The sequence below is a fragment of the Melanotaenia boesemani genome, chromosome 5 (genome assembly GCF_017639745.1).
Source record: "Melanotaenia boesemani isolate fMelBoe1 chromosome 5, fMelBoe1.pri, whole genome shotgun sequence".
NCBI classification, from domain to species: Eukaryota; Metazoa; Chordata; class Actinopteri; order Atheriniformes; family Melanotaeniidae; genus Melanotaenia; species Melanotaenia boesemani.
This window is the reverse complement of record NC_055686.1, coordinates 36,895,187-36,912,259: the sequence shown is the minus strand read 5'-3', so window position 1 is coordinate 36,912,259 and position 17,073 is coordinate 36,895,187. Positions and strand designations below refer to the sequence as shown.

General features: G+C 40.9%; 1 protein-coding gene across 2 annotated transcripts in view; it reads left to right on the top strand.

Annotated features, from left to right (window-relative positions):
- Positions 1-17,073, top strand: part of nhsl2 (NHS-like 2) — a 171,777-nt gene that overhangs the window by 125,375 nt on the left and 29,329 nt on the right. For both annotated transcript variants that reach the window (XM_041984577.1, XM_041984578.1), the window contains exons 3-4: positions 5,580-5,722; positions 14,230-14,479. In XM_041984577.1, the coding sequence (XP_041840511.1) occupies positions 5,580-5,722; positions 14,230-14,479 (393 nt within the window). The remainder of the gene's footprint in view (positions 1-5,579; positions 5,723-14,229; positions 14,480-17,073) is intronic.

The following is a 17,073-nucleotide window of genomic DNA, read 5'->3' as shown; positions in this document are numbered from 1 at the left end:
GGTTAAATGAATAAACAAATGTTTTTTGTTTTGTTCTATTGTTGTTTTTTTGTTTTGATTTGTTTTTTTACATAGCCATTTGTGTATTGCTGATTGTTACTAATATTCCATCTTGACACAAAAGACTGACCAATGCTTCCTCTTTGGCTATTGAAGCTGGGTGTTGTGACCCTTTTTAGTTTTTAGTTTTAAAACTACAGTGCACAAATATTCAAAAGCCAGTTTGGCTTATAAGCCTCCTCCCAAAAAAAAAAAAATAATAAAATAAAAATAATTTAAGACATAAAAATACAAAAATAACATTTGATACGGTGATGCAACAAAGAACAATAATGAGAATGGACTGCTGTTATAGCCCACTCCGAAAAGACTTAAAATTTTCCACTGATGATTTGGCTTGCTAAATGGGGAAAATCATTCCAAAATAAAGCACCCCTTAAGTGGATAGAGAATAGGCCTCAACAACTATGATATTTGGGAGGATGGAGATCCTTAGAATGACACGTATTGTGTAATTGAACATATGAATTTGCTTTAAAGTAAATATTTAACTGTTAGGGATTTTTCCTTCAGTTGACAAAATCTTATAAATGAAGACACATATTTGAAAAATATTAATTTCATAAATTGACAGGATCTTAAGTTTCTGAAATAAAGGGGCAGAAGATGTGCATGACCCTGATCAAGATGCTGATTGCCCCCCAAGAGGCGGGCTGGAAGAAGGGCCAAGACAGACGGATTCCTTGGTTATGACTGAAACGGAGACAGACAAAGATACTTGGATTATGAGAAAATGCAGGTGCATGTGGGAGAAGCTGACCACCTTCAGAAGGTTACGGATCCACCAGGGAAGCGGTGCGAAGAGGGAAACCATCAGCAACATTGCACTGCAACTGCAGGTCAGACAAGAGGAGCCCAAAGCCAGGTCGCAAACCACAGTGCTGAGAGATCTAACGTTGCTGGAGGAAGGCAGGTGGAGGACAGAGGAGCCCCTTGGTGGATACCAATGCCCCTAAGAGTGGCACAGACGAAGACAGACACAAAAGAGCAAGCCCAACAACGAGGAGCGAGGCCAGAGAAAAGAGAGGAGTAAACCAGGAAGGAGGCAGCTAGAAAGGAAAATGAGGTTGCAGTCTGGCAGAAGCTGGACACAGACCTCTGTCTTATCCTGGAGCACTCACTGCATGGTCACGTGGAAACCAATCTGAACTACATTGGAGACATCCTGTATGATGAGTGCAGAGGCAGATTTGGAGTAATAGCCAAAAGCTGAGGTCTGGTCCAATGTGGAAGGGGAGGATGTAGAGAGAGATCGAGCAGTTGGTGAAGAGGCGGCATCATCTAAGAAGGCAGTGGAGGAAGGCAAGCGAAGAGGAGAAGGAGGGCTTTAAGCCACTGTGAGAGGAGGTGAAGAAAAATCGTGCCAGCCTGCGGAGGGCAGAGCATATTCGCAAACACAGAAGGCGAAAGGAGAAGGAAAGGACCAGTTTCTTCAAAAATCCCTTCAAGCATGCGAGACAGCTTCTAGAAGACAAGAGAAGCGGGAAGCTGGAGATTAACTGACTGGATCTTGAAGATCACATCAGGGAGCAGTACAGTGACCCAGTGAGGCTGACTCCACTTGGATCCCCTAGCTATGTTCCTCGCCCTGCTCCCTCAGCCTTCCTGTTCAACGCTGTCCTCCCCAAACTTAGGAGGTCGCAGACGTGGTCCAGAGGGCAAGAGCAGCCTCAGCCCCAGGACCTAACGGGATGCCATACAAGCTATACAGTTACTGCCAGGAGTTCTGAAACACCTGTGGAACCTGATGAGAGTGGCTTGGAAGAACCAAGTCTTCTCATCAATGTGGCAAAGAGCTGTCATCCCGAAAGAGCAGAACTCCAGTACCATCAGCCAGTTTAGGAGTATTGCTCTCCTTAATGTTGAAGATAAAAGCGTCTGCTAAATGACTGTAGAGAATATTTTCTTCTCCATTCTGGCTAAGAGGTTGTCAAGACACCGTAGAAGTAACAGGTACATTGACACCAACTGCCAAAAGGTGGGTGTGCATGGAACATTCAACAGTAATATGGGAACAGATCCAAATGGTCAAAAGAAAGAGAGGTGACCTGAATGTCGTGTGGCTGGACCTTACCAATGCATTTGGGTCAGTCCCCCACCAACTCATCAAGTTTGCCTTGGAATTTTTCTACAACCAAGTACTTTGAGGGCCTCCGGGTGTGCTGTACCCACCAGGACTTCACAACAGGCTAGCAAATGTTGGAAGTAGGCATTGCCATGGGATGCTCAATCAACCCTATCCTGTTTGTTGCAGCCTTCGAGATCATCCTCATAGGGGCTAAGTCGATGGTCGGAGGAGTGAAACTGTCTTCAGGTTAAATGGTACCAGCAGTGAGAGGCTATATGGATGATATCACCACCATACTCAAGACAGCGTGCAACAAGGCTGCTGAAGAGGATAGATGAGCTGGTGGGCTAGGCAAGAATGAAGACCAAACCCTCCAAATCACGCAGTCTATCTATCAGGAAACGAGTCAGAAGTGACAACATCATCTTTGTCGCAGGTGATGAGGACATCCCATGCTGGCAAATCAAACCATCTAAAGCCTAGGATGAATCTACACAGCAGAGCTCTCTGACAGACAAATGAGAGAGATGGTGAGGAAGCAGCTCTCAGATGGCCTGGCCAGGCTCAGTCAGAGTAAGCTCCCTGGAAGGTACAAAGTATGGTGGTACCAGTCCATACTGTACCAGCAGGTGATGTGGCTCCTGAAGATGAGCTAAATCCCCTCCTGAGTGGTAAGCAAGATGGCAAACTCATTCATCAGGAAGTGGCTGGGACTGCCAAGAATTCTGTCAAATGAAGGCCTCTTTGGCAGGAACACACTACAACTGCCACTGCGATCCATCAGCTTGGGATACAAGCAAAGGAAGTCTCGGTTGGTGCTGGAGCTGAGGGAATCCTCTGATCAGCTGGTGAGAGGAGCAAGCACCCAAATAAGAACAGGAAGGAAGTAGAAAGCCAGGTTAACATGGCAATCAACAGGCTGAAACATCTCGAGGTGGTTGGCAAAGTCCAGGAGGGTCAAGCAGGCCTTGGGAGAGGCAAGTCTCCCTTGTTCTGGTCAAAGACTTCCAAAGGAGATTGAAGAGTGGTGGCAGAAGTGGCAAGAGCTGAATCGGAATGCTTTACCATCAAAGCGGTGTCCCAGTGCCAGCAAGGATGTTGAACATCATGGGAAGGTCTCACAAGCAGGCCCATGTTATGGTCTGATCTTTGGAAGATCCCCCAAGCTAGGCTCAGCTTTCTGATCAAAGCAACAGATGACACCTTACCTTGTCCTCGAAATCTCCACCAATGGCTGGCGGTGGAGTGCAGGGAGGCTGGTTGGAAAGCTGTTATAAGCCCTGTGGAAGTGGGGTGCAGAGGCTTTGTTGGTTCCTCAACTGTTCGCCTACTCCACGACATGGGATGCAAAGGGGCGGGGCATCGGAAAGTCATGAAAGAGCTGGCTGAAGAGGCAGAGAAAGGCAGCTTCTGTTTGTGGCTAAGGAGGAAGCATAAGGGCTGGGGGCTGAACAACACCTTGGGCTTCAGCAGGGGGTGGCAGGGAGAGATCTCTGCCATTGCTCCGCCATCAAGAGATGTACTGGGGTTAAAGAAGCGAAACTTCAGTAATTAGTTGTTCCCAGCAGAAGACCCACGTAGGCCCACAGAGGTGTTCAGTGATGTGTCACAGCACACCTGTCCAAAGACACTGGTGGTGGTGTGTCAGGCATCAACGCACAACAGGATAACATCACCTATATCATGGCATCTAACAAAGTGTTTCTAAAACTGTAAAATATTATAAAGTGGGGAAAGTCCTCCCCCAAACCAAGTTGCAGTATATGTGATAGAGATAGACAAAGATGTAATACAAAGTGAGAAGACACTTTGTAGTAACAAGGTGGCTAACCCTCCTTATTGTAAAAATATATTTGTTTATCTTCCTACTAACACAGTCAACATGCTCTTTACAACTCAAAATCTCATCATTGAGAACTCCCAAGAATTTTGAAGTTGATACCTGGAGTAACTCAGTAAATTAAATTTTATTTCCAGTAAAATCTTTATTGTATGGCTTTTTGCCACTAAAAATAATAAAATGTAAATTTTTTTTAATATTTAAAGATAATTTATTCAATCTGAGCCCTGCATCGTAGGCAACTTGGCCAACATTTCCATTCTCAATCAGTTAGGGTTTTGTGATCTGCAAACATAATTGGTGAAAGCACATTTATAACACTACACAAGTCATTTATATAAATAAGGCCCAACAGTGGTCAAAAAATGGACCCCTTGAAAATCACCCCTTAACAGAAACATGCTGAGTTCTATTGGAAACAAAATTAAACCATTAATAAGTAACATTTCTGAAACCATATTTATAATTTAGCTAATAGGATTATGTGATTTACAAACATCAAGTGCTTTTGAAAAGTCTAAGGAGATACTACAAGTAAATTCATTATTTTTGAGAGCAGTTGTAACTTTGTCAGCCAGGTAAAGTAAAGCCATATAAGTGGAATGATTTTTGTGAAAACCATATTGGTGACTGTAGATTCACATTGGAATTGAAATGAAAAACAATCCTTTTATACACAAATTTTTCTAATATTTTTTAAAAACATTGCAAAATAGATATGGGTCTGTAGTTGTTAAAGTAAGACTGATAATTAGGGAGTAACTTTGGCTACTTTTAACTCTTTTCTTTAATGGCTTTAACAGTTCGGCTGAGCACCATGGTCTATTTACACTTTTACATTTTGTTTGTATTCTTTCGTTTGTCTGACAAGTTGGAAGCAGTTATTGGAACTATAGATAATGATTTTCATGAACTTTCTGTATGCCAATTCAGCATTTTTCTACTCATATAGATCGTCCGGTGATGTGCAGGCAAGCATGTCTTTGAACTTACAAACCTTAAAAACCTTATGCTGACTCATATTTCTTTTAAACAGTATTTTCTTTGTATTTTCAGTTCCATTTGCAATTATTACTGAAAACTGTCTCCAATTAAACTTTGAAAAAGCTGTCAGCAGGGTGGTGCTGGGAACGTGTGTGTGAGAGCGTTTTGGTGGAGACTGGGGCTTGGGTCTGGAGTGTGTTTTGGGGGTAAAGGATTGGCTGACGGGTTGTGAGGGGGGAGTGAGTGCATGGTTGGGACAGTGGGGGAGGGATGTGGGCTAGGAATCTGTTTACAATAGCTTGAGGTGGGGGGGGGTTAAGCTGCTGGAGAGGGAAAAACACGGTATTGAGAGGAAAAAGGAAAGAGAAGAAGAGGAAAGGAGTAAATCAAAAAAGGGAAAGAGTCAGAGCCAATGAGAGGATTGAATACAAACTGAAGGAGACCTTTTGCAGAAGGTGAAGCAGGAGTCACAGGAGAGAAGCTGCAGGGAGCGACAGCTGTGCTCGACTAAAATATTAGCTTGTGTGAGTTTTAGTTGAGTGTTTTGTTTTGCATGTGTGCTGCAGAATCCACATTCATTTATTTCCTTCCATCTCTGTGTATATTGCATGCTTTGTATGTGTGCAGAATTTGAGGAGCAGTTGTACGACACCAAGCTGACCGGTCAGACGTTCCGCCATCCGTCTTCACAGAGCTCTGACGACACATCCACAACGCTCAGCAGGTCGCCCATCTCCCTCAACAACAAGAGACCAGATTTCATCTTCCTGGTAAACACACATTTGATCATTTTATCACACCAAATGTATCTTCCTTGTAAAACCAAGCATCTTCTAGTGTTCATATGTGTTTATCTAAAGCCACACATCTGTTACAAGTAAGCACACACAAATGATTGTATTACCCTTGAGACCATAAAAGCTGACATTAGCTTGTTTACAAAGACACACACTGTGTCCACATTAGCTATCATTTTCACTTTTCTCCTGCAAGTATGAGCTGGAGACATATTCTCGTTAAATTCATACTAACCCTCTCCACCTTCTTTTTTTTAAGTGTTCCTTTCCAAACTGATCCATAATGAGACAGCATCTAACAGAAGTGGAGACAGATTAATCTGTGTTTTTATGTTCTTTATTTTCCATTCATCCTTTATAACAGAGGTTTTCAAACTTTTTCAAACTTCCAGGTTAGAAAATTTGCCAAGGACCCCCATTACAATCCTGTCACCAATCAAAACATATTTCCTGCCATTTGAACTACTAGTTGGTCATAGGAACTCTTAGATTTTAAACCTTCCACTTAATTTAACTTTACTACAAATTGAAAATTAACTTATACAAATTGCATTTAAACTGGGTCATTTTCATTTGAATTTGACATTTGACATCTCTCATTTTTATAACAGATCTTAAAGGTTTAATAAAATAGTAGCAGGACTGGCAACATCCAAATGAGCGCAGTTCATAAAAAAAGAGCAAAATCAAGCAATTAAGGCTTGTCAACAACATTTGCATTAGGTTATATCAAGGACATATCACTCATAAATCACATCATTCACCAATGCCTCACTTGATTTTAACAGTTTGTCTATTCTTGGAGTGATGGGTGACAAACTCTAAGATCATTCTCCACTTGTAAACAAGCAGTGTATTTATTTTTCATAGCAGTTAAAGTGGGAAATGACGGTTCACAGAGGTAAGTGGTTGGAAAGGGGAACAATATTTGCATACATTGATACTCTTGAGAGAGGGAGGGCCAAAGCTTGCATGACTAATCTGCTGAAATCGGACCTTAAATGTCAGTAAAAAAGTGTGCAATGTCGGGGTTTTCCACTCTCATGAACTCTGCTGTTTGCAAAACTTTACCACAAGAGAGCCAATGTACATTAGAGTGAAAAAGTAGTGTGTCACGGTCAGCATCCATATCCTGGCTAAGTTGTCCAAACAAATGAGATTGCAGGGCCCTTGACTTAAAAAAATTAGCTGTAGTCACAGTTGCATTTAAAACAGAGTGAAGATCGGGTCCCATATCTTTTCAAGCGAGTGCTTGACGATGCAGCACAGAGTGAGTAGCTATAATCCTTGGATTGGTATCTGTGAAGTAACTCCATTCTTGCGGCCAGTCATAAAAACATCCAAAAGTTTGAATATTTCTTCCCATGTTGTCCTGCCTGGCACCTCCTTGCACAACAGAAAGACCTCCAAAATATCCCCTTCCTAGTGATAGCGCTCTAAAACAAGCAGCTGAGCTGCTTGATTCATCAAACTGAAAAGAAAACTGCTCACATGAATGAAGTCCATCCAGCAGCTGGGATTGAATATCAGTGCACAGGTCTTCAGTTCTCCTCTTCACAGTGGCATTTGAAAGCGGCAGAGTTTTCAGTTTGCTTGCAGCTTCTCTCCCAAGCATAACTTTGCACATTTCTGCCACTGCTGGCAGAATAAGATCTTGACCAATGGAGTGTGGCTTCTTACTTTTTGTGATCTGTTTAGCCACTAAATAAGAAATCTTCTGTGCTTTCTCAGAAGTTATGGCCCCTTCACCATCCAAGTTTTCTGGCTCATGTAATCTTCACCCTTTCGTTGGAAAAAATCTTTAGTTTAGTCGTTACGTTCCGGATGCTTTGTCATTAGATGCCTCTTTAGTTTACCTGGCTTCATGGCTTCATTTGCTAGCACCTGAAGACATATGACACATTTTGGCCTTCCATCATTCCCAATAATACCAAAGACTGCTGTTATATTTTCTTATTTATCGTTTAAGTCCAACATCACGTTTTGGTGTAGACAGATGTAAAAAGGTATCCATAGCTACAAGCCAGTTTGCAGCTGGAGCATTGCAGGATGTGGGTCCTAAGAGTAAGTGATGAGGGAAAGACTTACATAACCTGCTACCATCATATCATGTTTTAGTCCAAAGCTAACATTAGTGGAGGTTATTGGTTCAGTAGTCACACAATTACTACAATGGTCCCAATATGTAGTTATTCACTTTTTCAAAGATATTTTCACTTTAATAATAAATTCACTTTACATATTATTTATTTTCTTTCTGCAGACCCCAAAGCTATGGTTCGTGGACCCCTGGGATCTGCAGACCCCACTTTGAGAATAGTGGCTTTATAAAATATCTAGCAGAAGCCAGCCTGTTGATTCAGTTTGTTTTAATGACATAGATCAGAGATCCTCAGTCCTGGTCCACACACCTGACCCAAAGCAAAGGGTAATTAGCTTCACATTAAGTTCTGCACAAGTCTGTGTCTGAATCTGATGTGTTGCTGCAAAGAAACTTAGAAAATGTTCACATGTTCAGTGGCTTGTTAACATTAATAACTAGTCAGCCAATCTCATGACAGCAACTTAATAGATTTAGCCATGTAGACATGGTCAAGATGACTTGCTGAAGTTCTAACTGAGCATCAGAATAAGGAAGAAAAAGATGTGACATTGTTGTTGGTCTGAGTATTTCAGAAACTACTACTCTCCTGGCATTTTCACACACAACCATGTCTACGGTTTATAGCACTTTTACATGTCACATTCACCCCTATAGCACTTCTGTTTTTATATATACAACTAAACACCTTTTCTTTTCTTTTTTTTAAGCTAACATACATTTAGACCCCAATAGACACATCAGAGAATGGGGGTTCAGTGTCTTGCCCAAGGACACTTCAGCATGTAGTCCGGGCTCACCTGGAATCGATCCACTGACTCCTGTTGGTAAACTGCTCTTCCTCCTGAGCTACAGCTGTCTGTCCTCAAGGCAGCTGTCCTGCAAGTTTTGGATGTTTCCTGCTGCAGCACAACTGAATCAGATTGATGGGTCAACATGCTTGAGCAGAACTTGACAACAATCTGTTGAGGCGAACCGTTTAAATTGAATCAAGATTTTGTTTCTTGAGGTCACCTCCGGTTTACAGAGCCTGAAAAGAGAAAATATCCAGTGAGCAGCAGTTGTCTGAATCAAAATGTCTTGTTAATGTCAGAGGAGAATGGGCAGGCTGGTTGGAGATGATAGAAAGGAAACAGAAACTTGAATAACCTCTGGTTTCAAACCAGGGTATGCAGAATACCATCTCTGAACACAACACGACCAACCTTGAAACAGATGAGCTACAGCAGCAGAAGACCACACCGGGTGCCTCCTGTCAGCTAAGAACAGGAAACTGAGGCCACAATTCACACAGACTCACTAGAACTGGACAATAGAAGATGGGGAAACGTTTTCTGGTCTGATGAGTCTTTATGTCAGCTGCAACATTCAGATGGTAGGGTGAGAATTTGTGTTAACATGAAAGCATGGATCCATCCTGCCTTGTATCAATGGTTCAGGCTGCCAGTGGTGTAATGGTGTGGAGGATATACTCTTTGCACAATTTGGGCCCCTTAGTACCAACGTGTCATGGTTTAACCACCATAGCCTACCTGTGCTGACCATGTCCTTCCCTTTATGACCACAGTGGAGCATCTTCTGATGTCTACTTCCAGCAGGATAATTCACCATGTCACAAAGCTCAAGCTTTTTCATTTCCAATTGGCTTCTTGAACATGACAGTGACTTCACTGTATTCCAGTTGCCTCCACTGTCACCAAATCTCAATCCAATAGAGCACCAAAGGGATGTCAGTCATATGTCAGTATGGACTAAAATCAATGCCAGGAAGACTCAATCCTGATGGAAAATGGGAGTCTAACACTGTTCTGGAAAGAACAGTGGACCTTAGAAAGTGGCTGGTGAGTGTATGTTATCATTGAACTATTGAACGATATTGCATGTTTTCCTAATATCATATATCCCTAATAAGAATAGAACATTTTTATAGCCTCAAGTATTTTGCATTCCAAATTAAATCTCAATACAATTCAAGGGGCAGTGTTTGCCATTCCCTCTGTTTTCTGATTGGTTGTTGGACAGCTTTATTTGCCTGTGTATTATCTCTCTTTTCCAGTTTTACTTAATCAGCAACACAATGCAGTACAATTATTTTGCTCCCCAGATTCTAACAAGTTACAGCTAAAAGTTGTGTTTTGACAGAATGTCTCGTTACATCTATTATCATCGCTTTTTATACAAAAGACTGAAGCTGAATTATCCAAAATATTGCTTTGTACAGAACATCCCACCCCCTCATTCAGACTAGTCAGAATTTGCCACCATCCTTTTCACACTCTCAGCAGGTTTCTATAAACAGATGCCAGATGACTTTCCCACATGGAAATATTTCATTCTTAAAAAGAATCAAAACAGCAGATTATATCAGAAATCTATTTTGATTACTGATATAATATTTTGATTATCAGTCCTGTCTGTCAGCTAGTCCCTTAACATAGCAGTGGCTTCACTATTTGCTGCTAGCTCTTCTCTCTTTTCACTTAATCCTTTTCCTGCTGTGGTTATTTCCTTGTACTGTGTGATTATGGCACCATGATGGACTCCCGCAGTGATTTGCTGTGAGATGGCTGCATCTTTCATTCACGTTGGTGCACCATCCACTAGAAACAGCTCTGACAGCTTTGATTGTTTTTTTTTTTTGTTTTTGTGTTGTTTTTTTTATGGCAATAGATTCATATGAGCATATATCAGAAAACATAAAAAAAAGTGGCTTGTAAAGCTAGCATTGACTTCTAAGGGGTTGACTCAAAGCATGCCAGAGTTATGGGGTAGTGACCCCATAAAGTGTTTTTTAAACTGTAAACAACACAGCATTATTTAACTGGGATGAAAACCAAATATACTGTTGATGAAATTATTATTATTTTTTTTTTTGTTTATTTTAAAACTTGGACTTTGTGGGTAAAAAAGGGCTCATAACACCCTCTACAGGGTAAAACCAGGTTCATGACATAAAGAGGTTATCTACGTCACGAGAAAATTTTAAAATCCCCACAGCCCCTCCCTCCAGATGCAGATAGGCGGGTCCTCGCCTTGCAGGTGTACAAAACCACACCCACCAACGCATATGAAGAGAACTTATCTGGTGCTAGTTTCAGACTTCTGTTCTTTCACAGAGTTTCTGATGAAATATTCCTGCAATGGGATGGATTTGTGCTTTTGAGGCATGGGTGCAGATGGCATTAGGGATGGGGCATATATACCGATTCAGAGTGAAACCGATTCAGTCCCCTCTCTTTCCCAGGGTAAGGCGGCAAACATCGCCGGTAAAACAGAGCATTAATGTCATTGCAGCGCGCATTGAGAGCCCGGCGTTTGTATGCTTCGCTAATGGTGCGTTTCAGTTGTACAGAAATGTGTGAATTTCCAAACTCAAAGTCAAAACTTTAACCAGAACCCCACATCTCCAACTCGGAAAGTCGATTAATTAATTAATTTCACTAACCCAACATAGAATTCATGCTCTCTGCTGCTTATGTAAACAGTATTTCCATGTTTTCTTGTACGTCTGTAAGGCTGGGAAGCGGTGGGAACACTGAACCTTGGGATTATGTTGGCCTGAGCTCCCATTTCCAATACACTATGTTCAATTGAACACATCATAATGCAAACTCTCACTCCCCTGGGTCCTAAAGAGAGCTCTATCTGCGCTTGTCTGACTCACATTGCTAATGATGCAGCAGTTTGCAAATATCCTGAACTGAAAAAGGAGTTGAGAGTCCAACTGGCCACGTTTAAAAACAAGTACAAGGTCAACACATGCTGTGCATGCTTTAAAAGAAATTCTCCCTGAAGTCTGTTTGATCATAAATATCTTATCGGGCCGGTTGTTCAAATGTCATTGATCGGATTTCGGTAATCGGATAGAATCAAATCTTGAAAATGGGTTGTTCAAAAGGGAAATCCGGATTCCAAAATCGGCTTAGATCACAAAATCCAATCCTGGTTGTTATTGGGATAAAACCCTCAGTTTAGGTTGTTCAAAACTTTTGAGTAGGATCTGGATAACTTTAAACCAAAACACAGGATTATCCTGATCCCAGGATTACAAGGCGGATTTCAGGAAGAAACTGCGGTACAACCTAACAGGTGATCAAATAACAAAACTTTTTATTTGGTGCGCATGCTTACATTTGTATTTTGCACCTGACTTGTTTAACCGTTACAGTGATAAAGTGGTTAACGGGGCAATAGGCCTTTGCAGCATAAAAAAACGTGACATTATCATGTCCCTACAAAATAAAGCCCCCCCCCCAAAAAACCCAGTAACAAATACAAATAAAATATTCAATTTTCCTGTTATTCATCACTACATAATCAGAGAAGAACTTCAGTCAACAAAGTCAAATAAAGAAATTTCTAACGACTGCATCCCTCACTACACGTCTCCTCGATCCCTCGTTCTTACACAGAGGTTTTGAACCTCCACATGGGACTCAGGTGCGTCATCAGTGTTGTTACAGAGAGGGAAAGTCCGCCTGATCACAATGTTATGCAGGACAATACATGCACATATTATGTTACATGCTCCCGGTGGTTCCATTCCCAAGTAGTTAAGACATGCAAGCCGTCTCTTCTACCTGTTGTTCTTCACATGGCCGGCAGCGCACGCTGATCTACATGCAGGAAATCCAGATTCGGTGATTCTGAAAAACGGGATTTTGGATCAGGGTGATCCAATCCTATTTTTCTTTGAACAACCAGGGTAAAAGTAAGCCGGATTACGTGATCCACCGTCCAAAAAATGGGAATCTTAAATGTGGATAGCTTTTATCCGGAAATAAATTTTTTGAACAACTGGCCCATTGAGCTGACAGGTTTGTTCCCCCATCAGTTAAGAAATCCCATCTGTGCCCCTGTTTTGAGGGGTGTAAAAGTAACACTGAACTTGATTCTTTACCTGCTGATCCTCATCTAACAAGAGACAGAAGCTCAAATTGTAGCAGCGGTAACTTCCAGCAGCTCTTCTTGCAGCTGCCACAACCTGCCGTGAGTCTCCACAGCTTTCAGAGCTGTTGAGGCTACTGACAGGCAAGCTAACAGCGCTAACGGCTCAGACTGATACGCTTCAGGACCAGCTTGTTCATGTGTAGCTGAGGAGATACAGGAGGGGAAAGTCTTCCACCTCAAAGACCACTCTGGCGTAGGTGCTTTGTGAATTTCACTTTTCATCTTGCCAGTGAGCTGAACTGCTGTATGGCTGTATGACTGTATGTATGCATCATTTCTGCCTGAATATTCCTACCTGCCCACTCTTTGCTTTCTGATCACCACACACCTCCCAACCCTTGCAGTTTCATGCATTTTTCAAATTTGGCAGTGGGTGGAGTTACGCAAAAAGAGGGTGTATAGTTACACTTTTAAATTTGTAAATCGTTTTACTTCAGTTGGTTAGCTTCTGATACTTTGTGGGTAAATAAAGTTCATGGAGTGATAAAAGTAGTAGCTGCTTTCTTGCTTGACTTGCAATAGTGGTTGCTAAGCAAGAAGCTAACAATAATATGAATTTAGCTAATTTTAACATGAGTGGATGTTTTGGTTTCATTTGTCATTATGTTCTAACAGTGTTTATGATGAATAAACCACAAACATCCGGTCACAGTTTGTTTACATTGAGATAAACTACATGTTTTGTCCTGGAGGGTTTTAGGGCCCAAGACGGACGGACAGTGGTGTCCGTCTTCTGCGACAGTTATGTGCATAATTTGGTCCGTTTTCAGGGAGCTTAGCTATCCTTTGCTTGACGCATAAGAAGGAGCAACACTACCAGAAATTGTGGGGGCAGTGCTGAGAAGAATAGCTGACATGCAGCCGGGGAAAGAAATTAACCAGAGAAGAAGATAAGAATCAGGAAGGGAATTAAGACGAGGACAACTGTAGAAATTAAGCAAGATTTTGAAGAAAGACTGTATAGGGTATGTTGAACTTTGAACTTAACACTGCCCACTATTGGAGGAATTGACTTAACATAACACAACATGACAAATGTAAAACATGCATGGAAGTATGAGGATGTCAATGCATGACATTTAAAACAGATGTTGTTATTTATTCATGTAAGAAATCATAAATGGGCCTTTCCTTAAACCTCCCAGAAAGGCTAGTGTGCTCTGATTGATCAGCTTTACTAGCTTGATAAGACTACATCTCTACTTAAACTGGAGAAAGTATATTAGACAATGAAGTAGTCCATATTCCAAAGTATTAAATTAGTCATGAACATTTTTTAGTATTCTTCTCTACACCGTTGAAGATATCTGCACTGCAAATGTGCATTTGAGGTTTTGAGTTACCTAAACTTGCATACCAGTGTGTTTAGCAGTGTGTGTCATTTAGCACAACAGCCATCCCTTTCTTCTTGTTTTTCTTCTTCTTCTAGCCAGCATCCAAACAGCTCTATGACGATGAAACCACCACCTCAGTGTTTGGTCTGAGGTCTGTGACCAGCCCATCTCCTTCCCCGTCCCCGTCTCCATGCGGCTCAGATCGCCCCCCTCTGGGCTGGAGCAGCAACAACAGTAGCAGCAGTACTGCCACATCTGCTACTACTGGACCACCCGTTGCAGAGAAACCCCACTGGCACCTGGGAAGACGCACACCTGCACACTTCATACCACTCGACATTACAGGTAATACACAATACTGAAATGTAGTCAAATCTGAGTTGGGTTAGCATTAAGAATTCATGTTGCCAGGCTTTTCCAATGAACAGCAAAGCTCTGTGAAAAGATGAAAAATTTAGGACATCAAAGGAAGTGCAATTTAAAGTTTCCTCTTTTGGAAAGATTTAGTTGTTTTTTAAGGCTTGTTCTTAGTACTTTGTAATTCTTGATTGCAGGGACTAGATATGGGAGGTGGTTCAGAGTCACTCCACATGTTGCAGAAGAGCCTTTGGGATGTTTTTGCAGACTCACAGAGTTCATACAACATGAAAATACTGGATTAAGTCAGTGTAGTGTAATATTTATCAAGTGTTTAAACTCGCACAGCCACAACATTTCAGAGATTTCATGAATGTTTCGTTGCCAGGACAAGAATAAGGCTGATCAGTCTAAGATAAGAAGTTAGTGTAATTCATGTGGCATCGTTTCATATCGATTTCTGGCTCCTGCATCAAACAGAATTGAAAATGTTGCAGATTTTGTGATGCTTGCAAACCTGAAATTGTTATTCACTCAATAGATTGTATACTGATCAAACTTTGTTATATTAATCAAGGTAGCACAGATGTTACAGTTTGGATAATTCACCATTGAGTTGATGCATCAATCAAATTATTATCATACTCCTAGTAAGCAGTAAATACAAATATTTAATGCTGCCAGGAAAAGTAGAAAGAAAATCTGAAAATAAGTACTCAAGTACAGATACCTGATTTTGTTTTTACTTAAGTAAAACAATGAAGCACTTGTACAAGCCTAATTTCAAATGATTTGTGACACGTTACAAATCTCATAAACATTTATTTTATTCTCAGTAGAACATAAATAACATCAGATGTCGAAAGTGAGACATTTTAATGTTTCATGTAAAATATTTGCTCATTTAGAATCTGATGGCAGCATCACATCTCTAAATGTAGTCCCAGGGTGATGTTTGCCGTTGTGTAGCATCCCCTCTTCTTTTAAAAATATCTGGGAAGTGAGGAGACCAGTTGCTGGAGATTTAGGAGAGGACTGTTGCTGGATTTTTGCTTTCATGATGCTCCAAATGTTTTCTGGTGAAAGGTCTGGTTAGTTCAACAGCCAGACCAGAGAAGAAGCATTTCGGGGTCATGCTCACATGACCTCTTCTCTGCATGATAGAGCTTTAACCTGAAACTGTGGAGTGTGCAGTTCACAAAAAGTGATTTATGAAAGTTTTCCTTTCATAATACTCCCATGCAATGATTTCCAGTAGAGAATCATGTCTGTTTTTAATGCCTACAGGCCCCAATATTACCATTATCCAGTTCTGACCTTCAGCCTTGTTCCAAACCCACAGATATTCCTCTTGATTCTCAGAATCTTTGAAATAGAAAACTTAATTTATTACAATATTGTATTATTTTTTTTTAAATAATAATAATAATAAAAGTAATTCTTTAGAAAAATGTTGTGCTTTGTTTTGGAGGGTAATGACTGCTGGAAGGAATGATCCACATTATCCCCAACACAGAACCAACTTTTTTAATCAGTACGCTTAGCCTCTTTGGCTCTGATGCTGCTGCCCCCCAAGATGACCGAAAACTGATTGTCTTTTCCGGACTTACAGAAGATATGCAACATCTTAGCACAGACATTAAATGATCTTTGGTTCCTTAAGAGGTAGAGTCTGCTTTGTCCCATCTTGTAGATGCTTCTGTGTTGCATTTCCAGTCAAGTCTGTTGTTTAGTTGAATTCTAAGGTACTTGTATTCCTCCATGATCTCCACTTTATTTCCCAGAAAATCTTTTTGGCTGATAATAATTTGCTTGATAAAAATTTGGGATAATATTATATGCTTCTAAATGGAGGGATCTTCAATGTCACAGGCTGTGTATGCAGCGGTACCAGGTTTGATAAAAACCACTACCAGATAACACAGCTAAACTCTCTGGGTAAAAAATATGGATGAAAACTCACAGCTAACAGTTTGGTGTCCATTGTGCAGATCTTTTCCTTTACAGTGACATGTCCAGGATGGCTCCTGCGGTGGTTAAAAGCAACAGAAGTTCTACTTCCCTTTAGCTTTTTGCTGATTTTCTTATCACAGTCTGCACATACAGTCTTAAAGCAGTGAACAGCCACATTAGAGTCTGGGATGTGTTCATGCAGCCATTTCTCAGTGAAGCACATAATACTGTATTCCTTTTGAGACTTCTTTAGCACTTTGAGGTCACCCATTTTGTTAGCTAACGATCTCACATTACCTTTCACAATGGTTGGAGGAAATGGTCTGAATTTCCTTCATTTTTCTCTGTGTCTCGCTCCTCCATCCTCTTCACTTCCTCTTCAACTATTTTGGTGTGTTTTTCACTAATTATCTTAAGCTTGGAGAGCTCAATCAATTGATCCTGCTGGTAAACAACTCTTTCAGTGCCAAGGAAACTCATCATAACAAAGTTGAAAGAGTCTAAAGTACACAGAGAAATGACTTGAGCCTGCAAACCAGTGTGAAAAAAAAACTTGAAAATTTAAGTTAACAGTAATTATTTTTTAAAAAAGGTCAGCTATATATTAAAAATCCCAACAGTATGGTTGG